General features: G+C 53.7%; 7 protein-coding genes across 7 annotated transcripts; 4 read left to right on the forward strand and 3 right to left on the reverse strand.

Moving 5' to 3' along the window:
* Positions 1–2,238: 2,238 nt before the first annotated feature.
* Positions 2,239–2,803, reverse strand: K489DRAFT_380477 (uncharacterized protein). The gene is made up of 2 exons (XM_033604887.1): positions 2,407–2,803; positions 2,239–2,343 (listed from the first exon to the last, which is right to left on the reverse strand). Exons 1-2 carry the CDS (start codon positions 2,640–2,642, stop codon positions 2,262–2,264), a joined length of 318 nt encoding a protein of 105 aa, XP_033460125.1. The 5' UTR covers positions 2,643–2,803; the 3' UTR covers positions 2,239–2,261.
* A 180-nt stretch (positions 2,804–2,983) lies between these two features.
* On the forward strand, positions 2,984–3,710 carry K489DRAFT_380478 (uncharacterized protein). The gene has a single exon (XM_033604888.1). The coding sequence runs from the start codon at positions 3,191–3,193 to the stop codon at positions 3,383–3,385; it is 195 nt and encodes a 64-aa protein (XP_033460126.1). The 5' UTR covers positions 2,984–3,190; the 3' UTR covers positions 3,386–3,710.
* Positions 3,711–5,665: 1,955 nt separating this feature from the next.
* Positions 5,666–6,754, reverse strand: K489DRAFT_410161 (uncharacterized protein; the record flags this gene model as incomplete). The annotated part of the gene is made up of 2 exons (XM_033607673.1): positions 5,666–6,123; positions 6,229–6,754. The coding sequence occupies 2 exons, from the start codon at positions 6,752–6,754 to the stop codon at positions 5,666–5,668; spliced, it is 984 nt and encodes a 327-aa protein (XP_033460127.1).
* A 429-nt stretch (positions 6,755–7,183) lies between these two features.
* Positions 7,184–7,738, forward strand: K489DRAFT_309321 (uncharacterized protein; the record flags this gene model as incomplete). Its single annotated transcript, XM_033600634.1, has 1 exon — positions 7,184–7,738. A coding segment is annotated over one exon (555 nt), but the record flags the coding sequence as incomplete, so codon positions are not given.
* A 2,372-nt stretch (positions 7,739–10,110) lies between these two features.
* Positions 10,111–12,728, forward strand: K489DRAFT_380484 (uncharacterized protein). Its single transcript, XM_033604889.1, has 3 exons — positions 10,111–10,715; positions 10,892–11,725; positions 11,786–12,728. The coding sequence occupies exons 1-3, from the start codon at positions 10,554–10,556 to the stop codon at positions 12,719–12,721; spliced, it is 1,932 nt and encodes a 643-aa protein (XP_033460129.1). The 5' UTR covers positions 10,111–10,553; the 3' UTR covers positions 12,722–12,728.
* Positions 12,729–13,037: 309 nt separating this feature from the next.
* Positions 13,038–14,561, reverse strand: K489DRAFT_318830 (SET domain-containing protein; the record flags this gene model as incomplete). The annotated part of the gene is made up of 2 exons (XM_033601351.1): positions 13,038–14,332; positions 14,429–14,561. Coding segments are annotated over 2 exons (1,428 nt in total), but the record flags the coding sequence as incomplete, so codon positions are not given.
* A 1,344-nt stretch (positions 14,562–15,905) lies between these two features.
* K489DRAFT_410165 (uncharacterized protein) lies at positions 15,906–16,354 on the forward strand (the record flags this gene model as incomplete). Its single annotated transcript, XM_033607674.1, has 3 exons — positions 15,906–16,018; positions 16,095–16,164; positions 16,238–16,354. The coding sequence occupies 3 exons, from the start codon at positions 15,906–15,908 to the stop codon at positions 16,352–16,354; spliced, it is 300 nt and encodes a 99-aa protein (XP_033460131.1).
* Between the last annotated feature and the right edge of the window lie 112 nt (positions 16,355–16,466).

Below are 16,466 nucleotides of genomic sequence, written 5' to 3' on the forward strand. Positions count from 1 at the left end.
GATGATTTTGATGATGTCGACGATCATGAGATTTCCGTTGCGATGGGGGGTTCCAGAGCGGATACGACGATCGGATCAGATCAGTCAACGATACGTTCGCAATGCCATCCCCAGAGCCGGTTCCCTACAGCGCAGAGTTTATCAATTGCAGGAGAACAAGCCAGAGAGCCATCCATTTGTACAAGACCGTCACAAAAGACAACAATACGATACGATGGTTCATCATTAGCACATCAAACGGCAGAAACTCCCCCATAGTAGGGACAATCTCAGCCCGGTATGAAATGACACGGCCAGCAATTGAAGGGAAACCGTGCCTCCCCTGGACCGGGACCGGGGCCGTTGGCAAGGAACAGGTGAGGTCGGATGACGATGTGCAAGTGTTTTCCTCAAATTTCCAGATGCCTCGGCGTTAGATTAAAACCCGCCGGGTTCGGGAGCTATCAGTGACAAGCGGGCTGCACTAATCCTCATCGACCTCTAGCGCAGCGCAGATCTAACCTTTATCGGCAATGGTGGCGGAGGTCGTGGAGGTCGTGGAGGAGGAGGTGGCCACGCCTAGCGGCACTAAATGTAGCATTTCTCATGTATTTTTCCTCGTTCCCTTTCTCTCGCTCTCACGAGAATAATTGATGAGGGTGTAGGACGGGAATGCGGGTGGCACTGTACCTGCCTACGATGTGCGCGCGACCCGCGTGCGTGGGTGCAGCAGTTGCGGCGTGTGTCGAGCCAGTTATCACGGGTGCGAAGGTTGGACGGTACCGTCGTTGAGATGTCTCGTTCCCTACTCTTTGTCCACATACTCCGTTGCCTCTGCTACTATGCGCGCGACACGAGCTGTTGGCAGATAACGGGCACGCATTACCACCACACGCGTGAAGTGCAACTGATCAGTTGAATCGCAATATCTGAGAAAGCGTGTTGTTGTCCTTCGCGTGTGATCGCACAGGAGTAAGGAGTACTGTGTCAGATCATCCTCGCACCGCCGGGTCTGGGCCTCTTCTCTTACTGTGTGCGACTGAGATCGGAAGAACTAGACACGAATCTTGTTTGGAAATTCATTTGCTGTGCGAAATCTGAAATAGATTCCAGCTGGGAGAGACATGTCATCAGGTCGATTCCTTCCAGTATTCTATGCGACAAATGATACTGCACAGTACTGCTGTCCTATGGATCGCTACGACGGCGGCGGCGTAGGCGGCGGTGGTGCAATGTCTCTCCCTCATCCACGGACTCCAGCATGCCGGTCGCAGAACTACGAGACCTGCGCCGGCTGTTTCTGCGCCTCCCAGTCTCTTCCATTTTGTGTTCTTTGCATCCAAATCTATCACGCTTGCCTCGCTTCGTCATGAGGCATAATTCTCGTCGTCATTGTCTACAGACCTGCTTTTCCTCTGCTGTGATGATGACAGGCGTGCCAACATGGTTTACCAGTCAGCCACGACTTTATCATTCCTTCTTTGCTGACAGGGAACGACGCGGAGTTGGCTGAGAGTGACCCGGAATCCTACGCGCAAATCAATCGGAGGTGGCGTGCGGAGAATGACCGCATCTGGAATCCCCATGTGCTTCCATCTGCCGCGGCGTGCATGAATGTGTGCCTGACAAGAATTGACGAGAAAGTGCCTGTCTTTCGGGTACTGTACCTGTCGTGTGTCTGTCCTGTCCTGGAGACTTCCCGAGAGAGAGAGATACATCGAGCTGAGTACCTGAACATCCCCGCATCTGGCAGCGAGTGAAAGAGAAAGCCACATGCAGTTCCAGATACCGCCGCTTCACGACATCAGCGCCTGAAGGATTGAACGCTGGCATGCCACTCTTGCCTACACTTCTCCATAGCATAGTACTTGAGTAGGCACGGTAGGATGTGTTCTGTGGGATGAAGTCACAAGACTACTGCACCTCCATCTCTTCTCCCCGCAAATTCTTGATCCATCGTCTTCGAGTGACAGCTGCACCATAGCCGACCGGTCCCTTTTTCCACTGCGCAATGCTCGTCCCGCACTCAGACCCCAAAAAATGCCGTGGTGATTATCTAGAGCAAGGTTTACATCGCGTCAAATGGTACCTCGCATGACTATCTGATTGAATGTGAGAACTCAAGGACTGTCTCAGAACAAGACATCGCAACATCTATAGGTCACGAGGGCCGTGGAGTAAAAACCTATAAAGCAAAAAAAGAATGACCGTTCAGAGTCGCAACCCACGCATGCAATTTCACACCCCTTCGGATTGCGCTCTCCATGCCCGAAGAAGCCCTTCTAGCATGGGCGGTAAGCGCCCTTGGTGATGATAATCAGAAACATGACGGTGATGGCGGAGGCGGTGGTGGCAACCTTGGAAGTAAGCCACGCCACGCTTGTGATCTACAACCCATGTTCACCACCTATCCGTTTGATGGTCCAGCTAGGCGTACTACAAGAGCAAAGGTGTCTCGCCGACTCCGCATTTTCCAGAGAATTTAGGCCCCAGAAAGCAGCAACCAGGCGGACGACACAGAATCCAGAGAACGGGAAACAAACTCTCCGCAGTTCTTCCGTCGTGAAGGAACCTTGGAAGTCACTGAACCGCCACGGCATCCGGGCTACTGTAGCAGAAGGCGCGAGTTGCCCGTGAAGCCGAATATTTGCGTGTGGTCGCATTGATCGTCAGTACTATTCTTCAAATCAACTTGTGTTGCGGCTATCAGTACGAGTGCGCCATCGCGTCGTGGTGGCTGAGATGATGGGCTTCCGTTGAGGATCGCCACTATATGTGGGACGTGGAAGCGATCATCTACAGTATTTCTGCATTTCATGAGTGCGAAAGGCGAGATGGACGCCACAGATAGGCTTATCGCTCGTCGAATGATGATCTCGAGGTGTTCATTGAAAATTAATTGGCACGTGACTCAATGTTGGGTTATCGGCGTCGCTCTGCTCCAGTGGTCTGTGATCAACTAGGCGATAGGCATTCTATGGTGCTCTCTCTTTCTCTACGGCCAGCTCTACATGTGGCAATCTAGTCCGACTGGCCAGCAGTGGGAAACTGTTCACTGCAAACTTTCAATGTGCTATCGCGGAAGACCATCGTTGCGCGTTATTATCACAAGACAGTCCGACAGAGTCATGGAGATGAAGATGCCGCGGTCTGAAAGCCAAGCTTGCATGCAATTCAGGTGCCAACCTTGACCAACCTCCCCACGATCTTCATGAGAGAACTAGCTTCCAGGTTTTTCGAAGTTAAGCATGCCGAAGCCGCGATTGGTTCACCCAACAATGAATATGGCAGCGAAATGCATTCCTTCCCATCATACTTCGCCGCGAATCAGGGCTGCGCAACGACGACGCGCGGAATATATCAATCGACAGTCCACACTCTCTCAATCTTCAATTCAGAGTTGTAGACTTATAAATTGGCGCGATGCAGTTGAGCTCGGATCCTGTGCAAGCAAGAAAGAGTCTACCACTGCAGTCCAGCGACAAGGCTTCGAGCGGGGCAGAGTGTCTTCATTGCTTAGCACTGCAGTCTGAAAACTCTCTTTCTTCCAACGAATGATGACCGCGATCGTGAGAAATGATCTCAGCATGCGATCAGCAGCGCAATGTTTGATCGAGCTGATTTACGCCCAGATTTCACGGTGTTCTCAATAATGATCCCGGTCTTTTCAAGTACACGTCTAGACTTGTTACACTACTGTAGTCACGGATGATCGACACGATCTAATGTAGCAGTATTGTGCGGAGTACTTTGAAATATTGATTATTTCACTCTAGTTCGGAGGCTCGTGTCTTCAATTCATGATTTATCACATGATACAACACCAGACATGGATGTTGACGCAAAAAACCTAGCCGCAATATCCAGAAATCTGTGCATTCGTACCGATGCCGACATGTCCATGTCCAGCACGGCACTGAGCGATGGGGATGGGTCTTCTTTCGCGGGCAGAGTGTGCACGGCATTGGGTAATGCCGATTGGCCGCTCGTGATATCGTCCCCGGACGAGCAGAAGCACAACACAACTTGTCACGATCCTAGATTCCTGGAGCCGAGGGATTGATATTTCACGATACGAGGTGTGTTTCTGCCCTTCATCTGTGGGCTGGTGGTGGCGGCGCCGACGATTGCATGCAGGTGCATTCTTGCGCACATCATCAGCCACCAGATTCCTCCGTGGACGCCCATTTCTAGGGTTCCCAGTTTCTTGTCGTCCGACGTCCAAACAACTTCTGAGCTAGGGTTTGGGTTATAATAAAAAAGCCATGGAGAGAAGGAACACCATCGTCACGACACCATGTACCTACTGTACATGCTCCAGCAGAGGGATCATTTCCTACAGGTATTACTCGAACTGAGAACAATCCGCATGCTGATCGCATGATGTGCGCTGCTGCTGTGCCTCTCAATCCGGGCTTTGCTCCTCTTATTTTCGGTCATATGTGGAGAACATGCTTCTTCCATGCAAACGGATAATGCAGGTGCTCTGCTGCCACATCTGCCCGCAGTCTTCACATGGATATCGACATAGTTGGGCTTATCCTGCACGGGCATATCGTCGTCGGCGATATATCGCTGTCGGCATGGGCTGACTGATAGCAACGATCAGGTGGGTCTTATGCACGTGCAGAGAGAGAGGGAGAGGAAGTCGCTGTTTGGCGCCAGAAACCACCACGTTCTTCGAACGACTGAATACCTATATCCCGCTGCCTACCATCGTCGTCAATCATCACAACCATGTCCGTGCCCTCCTCGTTTTCCGTTGAGAAGATGGATATGGCATGCGCCGTTCGCGTGCATGTGGGCGATCGCGCAGGCAGGCAGGCAAACGCAGGTCTATCAGATGTGGCACGGCCATCCATGAGCGAGATCACACAACACGGGATGTCATGTGTGACTACAGTACATTTTGAGTTTCATGTCTATCGACGAGCGATTTCCTTCCATCTCTCCCTTCTGGAATCATTCCAGATAAAGCGCGAGAGAGAGACACGGGGGGCTCTCGACGGACAGCAATTCGCTGTCCGAGCCCGGAAAATTGATCGGCGTTTGACGCTTGCTGTTGCGCGTCGTCGCCGCCGCCCACGCGTTTGATCGGTTCGTTGAGCTTATCATCACGTTACATCGTGATCGCATCGAAGGCAGGACGTGGGATTTCGAGATTTCCAAAGGACTTTGGTTTGAAGTTTGTCTTGTGACGACGAGTACATATCTCTCATCAGGAAGATCTACCTCCCCACTCACTCGTCCATGCGCTGTATCCAACCACGCTGCCACGGGTGTGCACCGAAGGGCTTGCCTACCAGCCACGAACGTGGCACGGCTTCCTTCGTCGAGACCCTCTTTTTCTTTTTCCAAATACCTAGACGAATATGCTTTTCCACGAAAATAGAATCGCGATTATAGTTCGCCCGAGTCCCTGACGATTGGGGTGTACCATGGTGGATTCTGCTGCGTTGTGTCTCCCGGTTGGGAAAATGCTCCACTCCCTGCTAGGCGAGAGGTCTCAACCATTCCACGGTCCTCGATTCGACTGTGGTTGTTGCAGGAAGGAGGAAACGCTGGGTCGGAAAATGCAATGCAGTATAGTCATTGTTACATACAGTTTACACCGCCAGGCTTCTTCACAGCCTGCAGATAAGTGAAACCCTTTCTTCTGCTTCCCGCCTCTGCATCAACCACATCATCAACGTCGTGACGTGCCGCCAAAGCCTGTCGATTCATGCCGACTGCTGCTCGGACCCGCCATGTCACTCCCACCAAAAGCCGACTCGCCCATCCCGCCGCCGACCCATCGAGACTCACGAGCAGGTTGTCGCGCCGCTGCACGACCTGAGTTCCGGCTGCCTGCTGCGTATCCCGCTGCGGCTCCCGCCGCGGCTCCAGCGGCCGTGCCAGACCAGAAACCTGGCTGCCAGGATGAATTCCGAGACCTGCTGTTGGACGATGACGACGTCGATGATTTTCCGCGTGGTGAACCTCCATATGGTCCGCGAGGTGTATATGGTGGAGGAGGGTCATCGTCGCCATTGTTGTCGTTCCCGCCGCCACCTCCCCAGCCAGCGTTTCGATGACGTGGGCGTGGGTTGGCGTTATTGTTGTTCTCGCCGTAGAATATGCTGTAGATGATCACACAGACGATCCCTTTGCGAGGTGGTGTTAGTGGGCGCTTCGAAGTGTGCGTGATACCGTTTCAACGGTTTCTAACGCCGCAGTTGCAATCCTGTGATGCATCATAGATCCACTTACCTCCGAAAATCAACCAGAACAACATCCCAGCGATCCAATCGCCCCCATCTTGCTCGACACCCGGTCCGTTCTTCCTCGATGAACTCCTCCATTTCGAGCCAAGTTGATCGCGATACTTCTCCTCTCCAAGCGGGGTGAGGACCAATCGATACTCAACAGCACATGAGCCCTTGAGGACATATGGATCGTCCGGGCTATCATATCCTTCACATATGACGTCCGTGCTACCCAGCTTGAATTCCGGCGGTAGAGAGGCCTTGCACGTCCAAGAAATATCTTCGGCGCCGTACTCCGAACCAGAGTTTCGGCAGCGCATGACATCGACATTGTAGAGTCCCTTCGCGTTGCCTCCGATGCATTTTAGCTGTGGTAACGCGGATACCCGTCGATGTGTTGTGTCGTGTCCATCTCGTAGTGTGAGTGACTTTACGGTCGATAATAGTATCGCGTCGCTTTTGCGAGCATCGACAGTCGTTGCTGCTGTCGTGAGGAGGAGGCCAACCCGAAGACACTTGAAAATATGCATGCTGCTTGTAGTATGGTTCTGCGGACGGATCGAAAGCTTCCGAGGAAGGGCTACACTTTGATCCGATCGCGTCTGACCAATATTTTCGAACCAAGTGATTATACGAGGGTGACCAAATCTGATATTCTGTATCCAAGAACTTGCCGTCGTGGCTGTAGATGACAGATGTTCGTTAGGGTCGAGGGTAGCGAGTGATCACAACCCTATCCAGTGGAAAACGTGTGCTGAGTCAGCGTTCACGATAAAACGTCATCTTCAAATGTTGCCGCGCGCTCGAAGAGTTAGATTCAGTCGCGTGCGAACAAGCGAATCGTGGACCCAACACACAACGTCAGCTCCTGACCGGATTATATGCGCAAAGCCTGTCGCATCAGGAACAAAACCTGACCGAAGCCACCGAAGCCACCAAATCCACAAACACCACTCATAATGCCCAAGGCCGAAGTAGGCAGCACGAAATGGGTCGGCAACAAGATGAAAGCCAAGGGCCTTCAGCGCCTGCGGTGGTACTGTCAGATCTGCGAGAAACAGTGTCGCGACGATAACGGCTTCAAGCAACACACCATGTCCGAGGGCCACGTGCGGGCCATGTTGCTCGTCGGTGAGGATCCGAAGAAGTTCATCAACGACTACAGCAGGCAGTTCCAGCGCGATTTCCTCCAACTGCTCAAGGTCGCGCACGGCGAGAAGAAGGTGCATATGAACAATTTCTATCAGCAGTACATCAGCGATAAGGAGCATATCCATATGAATTCGACCAAGTGGCCGAGTCTGACGGAGTTTGCGAAACATCTCGGTCGGGAGGGATTGTGTCGGGTGGAGGAAGGAGAGAGGGGAGTCGAGATCGCATTCATCGATGACAGCGCTGCGGCGATTCAGAGGAAAGAGGAGATAAAGAAGCAGATGCAGAGTGGCGACGGCGATGTGGAGGCGAGATTGCTCCAGCAGCAGATTCGCAGGGCGAAGGAGGCGGAAAAGGAGCGGGCGGAAAAGGAGCGAGCAGAAAAGGCTGCGGCTGCAGCACATCAGCAGACTTCAAATAATGACGGAGATGGAGCGCAAGCTGCGATCGAGGAGAGACCCGCCGAGCCGTTCAAGATGTCATTCGGGCTCAAGAACAAATCGTCCACCGCACCGATCGAATCCAAAAATGAGGCCGAAACTTCCGAAATTGCCATACCGATCACAATCTTCTCGACCAACGATAACGCGCAAGCCACAGCTCAAGGTCCAAACCCCGAAACCGCATCAAACCCTCCAGCTCCGCCAACGACCGAAACCACAGAAGCCAGCACGGACAAACCGGCCGGTCCACCCAAGATGTCGTTCTCACTAGCCGCCAAGAAAGACAAAGCCGCATCCAACCCGCTATCAAGTAAGGCAAGCAAGAATCCCTTCAAACAGAAAACGGCCACCACGATGGATGTGCGACAGAAACCTATGAGCAACGCTGAGCGGATCATGAAGGAGGAAATGGAACGTGAACGACTTGCGGAGGAGAGAGGGGGAAAGCGGAGAAGGCTTGCTTGAGTGAGGACACATTTGACATTTGGGATTTGTTATTGGAATGCCTGTGTGGTTTCACCACCAGACGAGGTTGGTTTAGGGAAGGGGGCTTGTATTTTTGGATTTAGCGAGGCGTTTCGGCGATGGAATGTTGAGATCGGAATGATTGGAACGTATGTGTCTTCTGTTGCTCTGCGATTTCCTGTGCAAGTACCACGCTCCTCACGAGACGTTCAATCTACGCGGTTGACGACAAATAGAATGTCCTTCCATCACGGCACACACACAATTCTATGGAAATTTCTCAATGATACAGGCGTGACATCGCCCTCACGTAGGTCTTGAATGTTGTTGGCGTACCACTTCGACGAGCGATGCATCGGCCAGCATCTCCGACGTGTGTACCTCGCATGGCTCACATACCTTCCCGTACCACAACTATCGCAAGCGCCCCAGGGAGAGGATAGGACGTTGGAAGGATGCTCCTCCCATGACCGAAATGGATCCCAGGAGCAAGGTCCGGCGATCATACACGCGCCCGCGTCTTGCGTGTTTCGACAAGCGATCCAAGAAAACGAAAAACAAAAAGAAGAAACCAAAAGCCGCTTCTCTACTGCTGATATGACCGTCGCCATTCACCAAATTTAGCAAAGCAAGCGAGAGGTGACGGGGAACACACACGAGTCTTCCACCCATGGGCCTGTCCATTCTCGATCAAATCTGGCCGGAAGAGCGTTTCCGCGCCGCCTTCAGCAGAAGAGAACGTAGCACAACCCCTCGCGCAGGCGAATGGCGATGTACGAGAAAGAAAAGAACACATCTGATGCTTACTGGGTACGAAACGGCCGGAGCGGTCGCGATGGGGGAGGTTTTCGCGCGCTGTTAGCGGGGAGACGTTGGAGTCGTGCGTCCTCGCGGATGAGAGGAGCGTTTCGGATGTGGAGGTTTTCTCTTCTTCCTTCAAGGATCTGTTGATCTGGAATACGCGATCGTTCATCAGATCGAAGTGCATCTCCCACCTATCGAGGTCCTGAGACCGTGAAGGCGATCGCTCCACACGTGGTTTAGATTGATTGAGGTCGCACCTCTGAGGCGGAGTAGGTAGGATGAATACCAAGGGAAAGATTCTCAGATTCGAGATTGTGGTATATATCCTGTCTCGACTCTATGATAGATGAATCCCTGGACAGTCACACAATTCGGGAACAGTCACGTGACATATAACTGGCAGTGTCGCAAGAACTCTTGGACAGTGGCCTAATTCTCTCCCCCGAGCATGCGTGGTTTGAGATTGGACGGGCTGACGTGCAAGCAAGCAAGCAAGCAAGCAAGCAAGACATCAACATGATCGATGATTGCTGCACATGCGAACGAACGAGAGTAGGAGAGACAATGCGCGAGACATCGCAGGACAAGACAAGACATTTTACCAGGTTGGAGGGCCGAGAAGTCATGCTCTCGGGTGGTGATGATTCAGGTCAGAGATGGCGGGAAGCCGGGGAATCGAGCCGGCTGCTGTGTCATCATTATCGTTAGTCATCATCATCATTAGTCATCATGATCCAGAAATATTCAGGGAGATTGTGATAGCTCGCCGTCACATGTGAAGATGTGATGAGGATGAGCGGTATGGAATATACTGCGGAGAGACAATTATGTCACCCTTTCTCCCGTCAAATCATAATTTGCATTATTATTCCACCCACATCACAGGAGTGTCGTCAGTCCTTCCAATTCTGAAATGTACTGCGGAGAATCGCCACGCCCGGCCGTTTTGCGTGCTTCTTTCCCCCGTAAGTTCCAACCGGCCGCCCGCCCCCGCTTGTCCGCTGTGCCCGTGGGCCCCCCCTTGATGAGATGAGAGCAGCAGCGGCCAAACATCCCCCGACCAACAACAAGGAAACAACGCAAAAACGCGCGCTGACAGCCCAGACCTCACCACGACGCCGACGACGACCACTCTTCCATCAATTCCACCACGTAAATCATCTCCAAAATCCACCAAATTCCAGCCAGAGTTTCGCTGCACGATTGCGCATCGGTGCATACCCATCACTACATGCCCGACCCGCGACGGTGAGAGAGAAAAACACCCGGCCTGCGTGGCTGGGGGCAAGGTCCCGTTGCGACCGTGGCCAGCTGGCTTGTTGTGACTCACACACGTCCTCTACACTCTCTGCGTTTGCACAAATCTTGCATGAATCGGATGGTCTCTGCCTGAGGCAGCATTTCTGATTGGTGCTGCCCGGCCCACACGCACATACACACATACACACACATATAAACCGCGAACATGTCCAGACCGAGTATTGCCCGGCATGTACGCCAGCGGAAGTTGAACACCAAACAACCGCTGCGCATCATCCGGGAACATGAGATTGATGAAATCCCCGACGATGAGACGCAGCGACAGATTCATCAAGTCGAGACGGGTGTGGAAAAGGGCGAAGAAATCGTAAGTCCTCACCTGCCTGTCCTATGTTCTGACCCCTTTCGTTGGGCAGCAGGTCGATGTGCATGTATGCATGCATGCATGTTGACTCGGTCATGATCACCTCTTCGCTTCCTTCCTCTTCCACCTACCTTGACTTTCATTCATTGCACGTCCGCTGACATGGTTGATGCAACCAGGAATTCCACTTGCAAGCCGTCATCTCGGGTCAAAACGCTGCCGCTCTGGGCGCCAAAGCCGAGAAGCAGAATTACATCCCGACTCCAGATGCGACCCGAGCCAAGGATGTACAGTATGATAGTCTCTATCCCAAGGTGTTCCGACAGCCCACGACCTACATCCGCTTCAGCTCGACGGTCGAGGATTCAATAGGGGTCCAGTATTGCATGAGTGAAGAAGACGCCAAGTTTCTTGCCCAATTGAACGACGGCCGAGATGTCCACGGCCAGCCGGTCAAGGAGAAGCTCAGCCAATGTTCCGAAGACGTCTTCGAAGAGGCCATGGACTTCTTCGAGGAGACCAGTCAGCGTCTCCAGCCGTTTGCAAATGTCGATAACGCCCCCATCTTGTCTCTCGAAGAGATGGAACAGGCGAGGGAAGAACCCATCTCGGCGGACGCGCAAAAATTCCTGAAGCTCATCTATCAGTACTGGGTGTCGAGGAAATCCAATCGACCCATCATGCCGGCGATCAAAGTCCGTCTGCTGGACACGACCTCGGATATCGACGATGCAGATCCGTATGTCTGCTTCCGAAGGCGAGAGGTCAGGCAAACGCGCAAAACTCGAGGTCGCGATGCTCAAATCGTCGAGAAGCTCAAGAAGTTGCGCGTCGAACTCGAAATGGCTCGAAATCTGGTCCGCATGGTTCAGCATCGTGAAGAGCTCAACAAGTCCAGCTTGGAATTAAATCGCAAAGTCTTTGACGGACGTCGCAAACTCAAGGAGGTCAAGGCGACCAAGGGTATCAAAGGTGAAAATGGGGAGGATGAGTTACTTCTCGTTAACCAAAAGGTGAGTCTGCAACCTGCTCCGAGGATTTCGTCTGTAGCCAATGCTGACGTGTCGTTCCAGCCTGCGCCCAAGGTCAAAGCTCGACAAGACTCGAGTGTTGCCCGGCCCGCCACGATCCGTCTGCGCTCTTTGGGCGAGCGCACAGCTCCAGAAGACAACCTCGTCCTGCTGTCCGACAACCTCGCCGATGCGGATGCTTTCGTCAACCGGACGATCGAGAGCCGCAAGGAGCAGCACCGGAAATGGAATGCGAACTGGCACGACCGGACATGGAACCCCATCACACCACCACCGGAGCCCGCAGACGACCAGACCAAATGGGCACCACTATTCCCGCAAGGGAACGGATACCCGACACCGCCACCTTCCCAGAAATCCGGCAGCCCGGTGGACGGCGATGGCGACATCGACATGCAAGACCGCAAGCCCTCAACGACCGACCTCGAAGACGCATCGAATTCCTATTCCCAGCAGCAATCCCGAATCCACATCGTCCAAGCATTTTCCGCCACCCCGCTCGCGCCGCTGATGAGCACCTACTTCAGCGACAGCCAGGAGACCGGCGGCAGCACAGCAGATTTCGAAGCCCAGCAGAAGAGCATCCCACAGTGTCGCGTCCGCTACGGCCGCGGCGGACGCCGCTTCCTCGAAGCCCGGCGCACGAAAGTCCGCGCCATCGTGCGCGCCGGCGCGGGGGTCGTCTCCGACGACGACGATAGCGATGACGATGATGTCGAGCGTTTCATCCCCGTCTCTGATGACAAAGTCTTTGAATATCGAATGTTGCTCAATCGCGGTGGTCTCGGCGGAGGCGGCGGCGGCGGCGTTCCGGGTCCTGTGAGGTCTGAAAGCTCCAATGGTGAGCGGCGGACAGCTGCTGCTGCTGCTGCTGCTGCTGCTGGCGGTTCGAGTAGTGAAGAGCAGCAGCAAGGCGGGGCAAATGCGGCGGCGAATCCCTCGCCGAAACCAGCTGCTGTGACGGGTAGCACGGCATGAGTGCGGGTGACGGGGAGGGTCGTTTTTGCCCCCCCTTTTTTGCGATTTCTCGTTGTCCTTTTTTTGATACCACCAATTGTTTTATCTTTTTTCTTGTAGAATTAAAAACGAAGAAAATATTCAAAACCTGTTTTACGAGCGGGCAAGACTCCTTTATCTTCCCCACTTCTCCCGGTCTGCTGTGCCCCTGCTGTGTCTTGCGAGTGGCCTCTCCACAAGTTTCCTTGCGTCGGAGTCGAGCGGCGACATGTACCATGCCATGCCATGCCATGCCACACATGCTTGCGTCCACATGATCAATCGACCAACCGCCGGTTTACCGCTTCACGCGTGTGCGCCGCGACTGGTCGCTGTCATCGTCATCCGCCATGCGTTTCACCGGCGAAGCCTGTCGTGCTGGTCCCGCTAGGCCATGAATCGCTTCATGCAGGACGCGTTCCTCACCTGCGATGAGCTGCGCGGCCATTTCTCGGCGGCGCTGGATCGGGCTGGAATTCTCCTCGTGGATGGCAGGAGGGAGGTTTGTGGGATACATGGCGAGGCGATCCGTGAGGATTGCGGTGAGGAGGTGGTGGGCGGGAGGCTCGAGGTGGGGTTTGGGGAGTTTGGATTTGCGTTTGAGGGTCGTGAAGGTTTCTTTTGGGGCGGTGAGGGTGGCCAGGAGGATGAGGAATTCGTCGGGGTATTGGGGTTGGGAGTCTTCTTCTTCGTCTCCTTGATTGTTGTTGTTTTCTCCGGAGGAGGAGTGGGGAGGGGGATGGCTGATGTCGTATGCGTCGTCGAGAACCCCTTGGTCGTCCAGGTAGGTCCATCGCTCGTCTAGCTCGGTGTTGCTGAGGTCAGTGTTCTTAGATATCGTGCTCCGGATGAGATCGGCGGAGATTTCGACGACGTCGTAGCGGGTGTAGTTGGGGGTCACATAGCCGTATCGCCTGACGAGATCAGCGGTGGGCAGCGCGCCGTAGTCGTTGAACAGTTCCTCGCCGCGGAGGACGGGCTTGATGGTTTTCATGACCACTTGGTCTTCCTGGTAGAAGAGCTTGGCGTTGTTGCGGTCGGCGTCGGCGTTGAGCAGGTCGGCGAGCGGGACCATGCCTTTGGCGGGATTCTCTTCTTCGTCGACTTCCCATTCCTCGTCCTGCGCTTGGGGCGGCTGTTGTCCTTCTGTCGACTTTTCCAGATCGAATGCGTAGGCCATAATTGTACTTCCCATGCGGTGACACAGCGCCAGGAGATCGCCGTCGCCGAGCGCCTGCGCTTGGAAGATTTCCTGATTCGATCGAACGATCGGGAGGAGTTGTTCCGCGAATGTCCGATCCGCTGCCTCTCGAGAAATTTTGTCCACTACCGCACTTCCCTGGAGCATTTGAAGCTCCGATGTCGACCAGAACATCAACGTATCAAACGACGTGGGCAGTATATTTAGGTACGCACTCCACCTCGACTGCGACCCTCGCGCATTTTCAAAAATCATCGCCAGGATGAGCTGTAGCCAGGGATCTTCAATGTCCGCCAGCAACTGTGACGGGATATCGGAATTCTCTGCGGTGAGGATCGCGGCGCGAGGAATGGCGAAGAGTTCCTCATCTTCGGCGAGGTCTTGCAGGGCGACTAGAAGGTTTCCACCGAGAATGTATCAGTCGAGCGTGTTGGCACAGAGAGGACGAAGAGAGTCCTCGCTCAGAGTGGTGGATGGGTGAGGATTACCGACTCCACGACCGGCGTGACGATCCCGAAGATCTGCAATGGTGATTTTGTCCGAGACCTTCGCGCCGGCGTGTTGCAGCCAGACGGAGAAGGACTCGGTTGCGGCTTGAAAGACATCATTCGCCATGGTGTCGGTGTGTACCGAATTGAAGATGGGGTTGAGATGATGTTGTTGATTCGTGACAAGGTCAGAGGCCGAGCGTCAGAGTCAGAGATCGAGCACTTAGAGAAACGAATATTACCTGTGGGAAAGGTGCTACGGGATTCCTAGCTCGATAGCTGGGTAATTATTGCCCATTGCGAAATGTCACACACACGCACAGTCTGATATTACTGCATCAGGTGTGTTCTGCACAGTACCCGGCACTTTTTTTTGGCGGGGACCCTTGGATTTCGCCCATATTCCGCTCTCTCCTCTCACCTCTCTCTGTGGCTGCAGCTAAGAACGGCCGCAGCCGGTATCGACACTATAACATCACACTCCGGCCTCGTTGCCCACCTGTCAACAGAAATTTACCTAGGTAGGCAAGAAATCTATAACTTCACTGTGCCCGTACGTTTGCTTTCATGTATCACGCCGAGGAGGACTGCAGTCCTTCGATTAATTGATTGTGCTGTGTAGGCGTTCCCCAGAAGTCGCAGTCCAGCCACCCACATGCGACACGAATCCAATGTTCTGCTTCGACGACGACTCGTCACCCGGGGCCACGAGCATTCACCGTAGATACTGGTTGCTGTGGAAGTCATCTCATCCGATGTCTACATGACGCCAAACAGAGCATCGTGTCTTCACGAGCGTAAGATGGGCAGGTTGACTCCCGCCAAGCCCTCGAACCGGTGTGCCATTCGCGGGTAATTTCTGTGTCTTGCCATTGTGTCGTGGTGCTGCAGATACATATCAGAACAAGTCCAGCTTGAACGGATATCGAAGTCCTTCTCCTAGGCGCTCGCTTGGTAGCAGTCTTGCGGGTGATGTCTGCATTGATCCCCCCCTCATTCTCGGAAGACGTCGTGCGACATCCGCCCCGGCTCTCCTTCTCTCCATTGCCAAATTGGATCAGCCACGATATCCCAACGGTGGGATGCACACACAGCATCAATGAGATCACCAGTCCCACTTGGTTGCAGAGAGATTGCGACTACGCAATAGAGGTTGGAAAAGCAGTATGACCCAGAGCAAAAATCGGAACGTCGGCAGCGTTCGCTTTGTCAAATTGAACGCCACGAGCGTCGTACCATGCCCAGCACACAGTGTTCCCACATTGGATTCCCATCCGTGTGACTCTCGATCAACAGCGAGCCATGGGACTGGCATCAACAGGAATCGTGGCATCCCAGATGGAGCGTACACACGTGTAGATCTTCAGGAGAACGCTCTTGTTTAAATGCTCGTCCTTGACCCGTCATGTGTAGTTCTGTCTCATCACTCTCTCCTCCAACTACAATCATTTTTCCCTCCACGAAAGAAACAGCAAAGATGGTTTTCACCGAACTTACCAGCAAGGATGACTTCGAAAAGGCGATCAAGACCGAGGGCAAATACGTGATCGTCTACGTCTACGAGGGTGCGATGCCTCCGCAGGCCGAAGAGTAAGTTGCGAGCTGGACCTGCCTAACACCCAGATACGGTGGAATACGACCAGGGTCTGACATCCGGCTTCATCAGATACGCCGCCAAATTCTCCTCGTCAACAGCGGCCTATAAACTTGATAGCAACAAGTACGGCGCAGCCAAGGTCAGTTCATCTTCTCGATCCAGCTGGTTCACCCGTTGTGATGGACCCCCGGAGTGCTCACGATGCATCGCAGGAGTATCACAAAGTCACCACTCTCCCCACCGTCATTGCCTTCAAGGACGGCAAGGAGATCAAGCGTGCGACAAACGAGGCCGAACGCAAGGAGCTCGCTGCCACTTTGAGCTCGTGAAAGAGGTCGGAACGAGGCTAGGAGGAAAGTTCGATGGGAGACGGCTGGGTCAACCCGAAGATCATTGTTGAAGGACATCTTCTTCCTCTCGGAATGAATTCCAGGCGCCTGG

This window comes from Dissoconium aciculare (genome assembly GCF_010015565.1).
Source record: "Dissoconium aciculare CBS 342.82 unplaced genomic scaffold K489scaffold_6, whole genome shotgun sequence".
Taxonomy (NCBI): domain Eukaryota; kingdom Fungi; phylum Ascomycota; class Dothideomycetes; order Mycosphaerellales; family Dissoconiaceae; genus Dissoconium; species Dissoconium aciculare.

Excerpts from the sequence above, each read along its gene's own strand:
- K489DRAFT_380484 (XM_033604889.1), top strand. The coding sequence starts at position 10,554 with ATGTCCAGACCGAGTATTGCCCGGCATGTACGCCAGCGGAAGTTGAAC. Across the intron at positions 10,716-10,891 it reads TGGAAAAGGGCGAAGAAATC|GAATTCCACTTGCAAGCCGT; the intron begins GTAAGTCCTCAC and ends TGATGCAACCAG. Across the intron at positions 11,726-11,785 it reads TACTTCTCGTTAACCAAAAG|CCTGCGCCCAAGGTCAAAGC; the intron begins GTGAGTCTGCAA and ends GTGTCGTTCCAG.
- K489DRAFT_380478 (XM_033604888.1), top strand. The coding sequence starts at position 3,191 with ATGAGAGAACTAGCTTCCAGGTTTTTCGAAGTTAAGCATGCCGAAGCC.
- K489DRAFT_380477 (XM_033604887.1), bottom strand. The coding sequence starts at position 2,642 with ATGCGACCACACGCAAATATTCGGCTTCACGGGCAACTCGCGCCTTCT. Across the intron at positions 2,344-2,406 it reads TGCTCTTGTAGTACGCCTAG|TTCCAAGGTTGCCACCACCG; the intron begins CTGGACCATCAA and ends GGCGTGGCTTAC.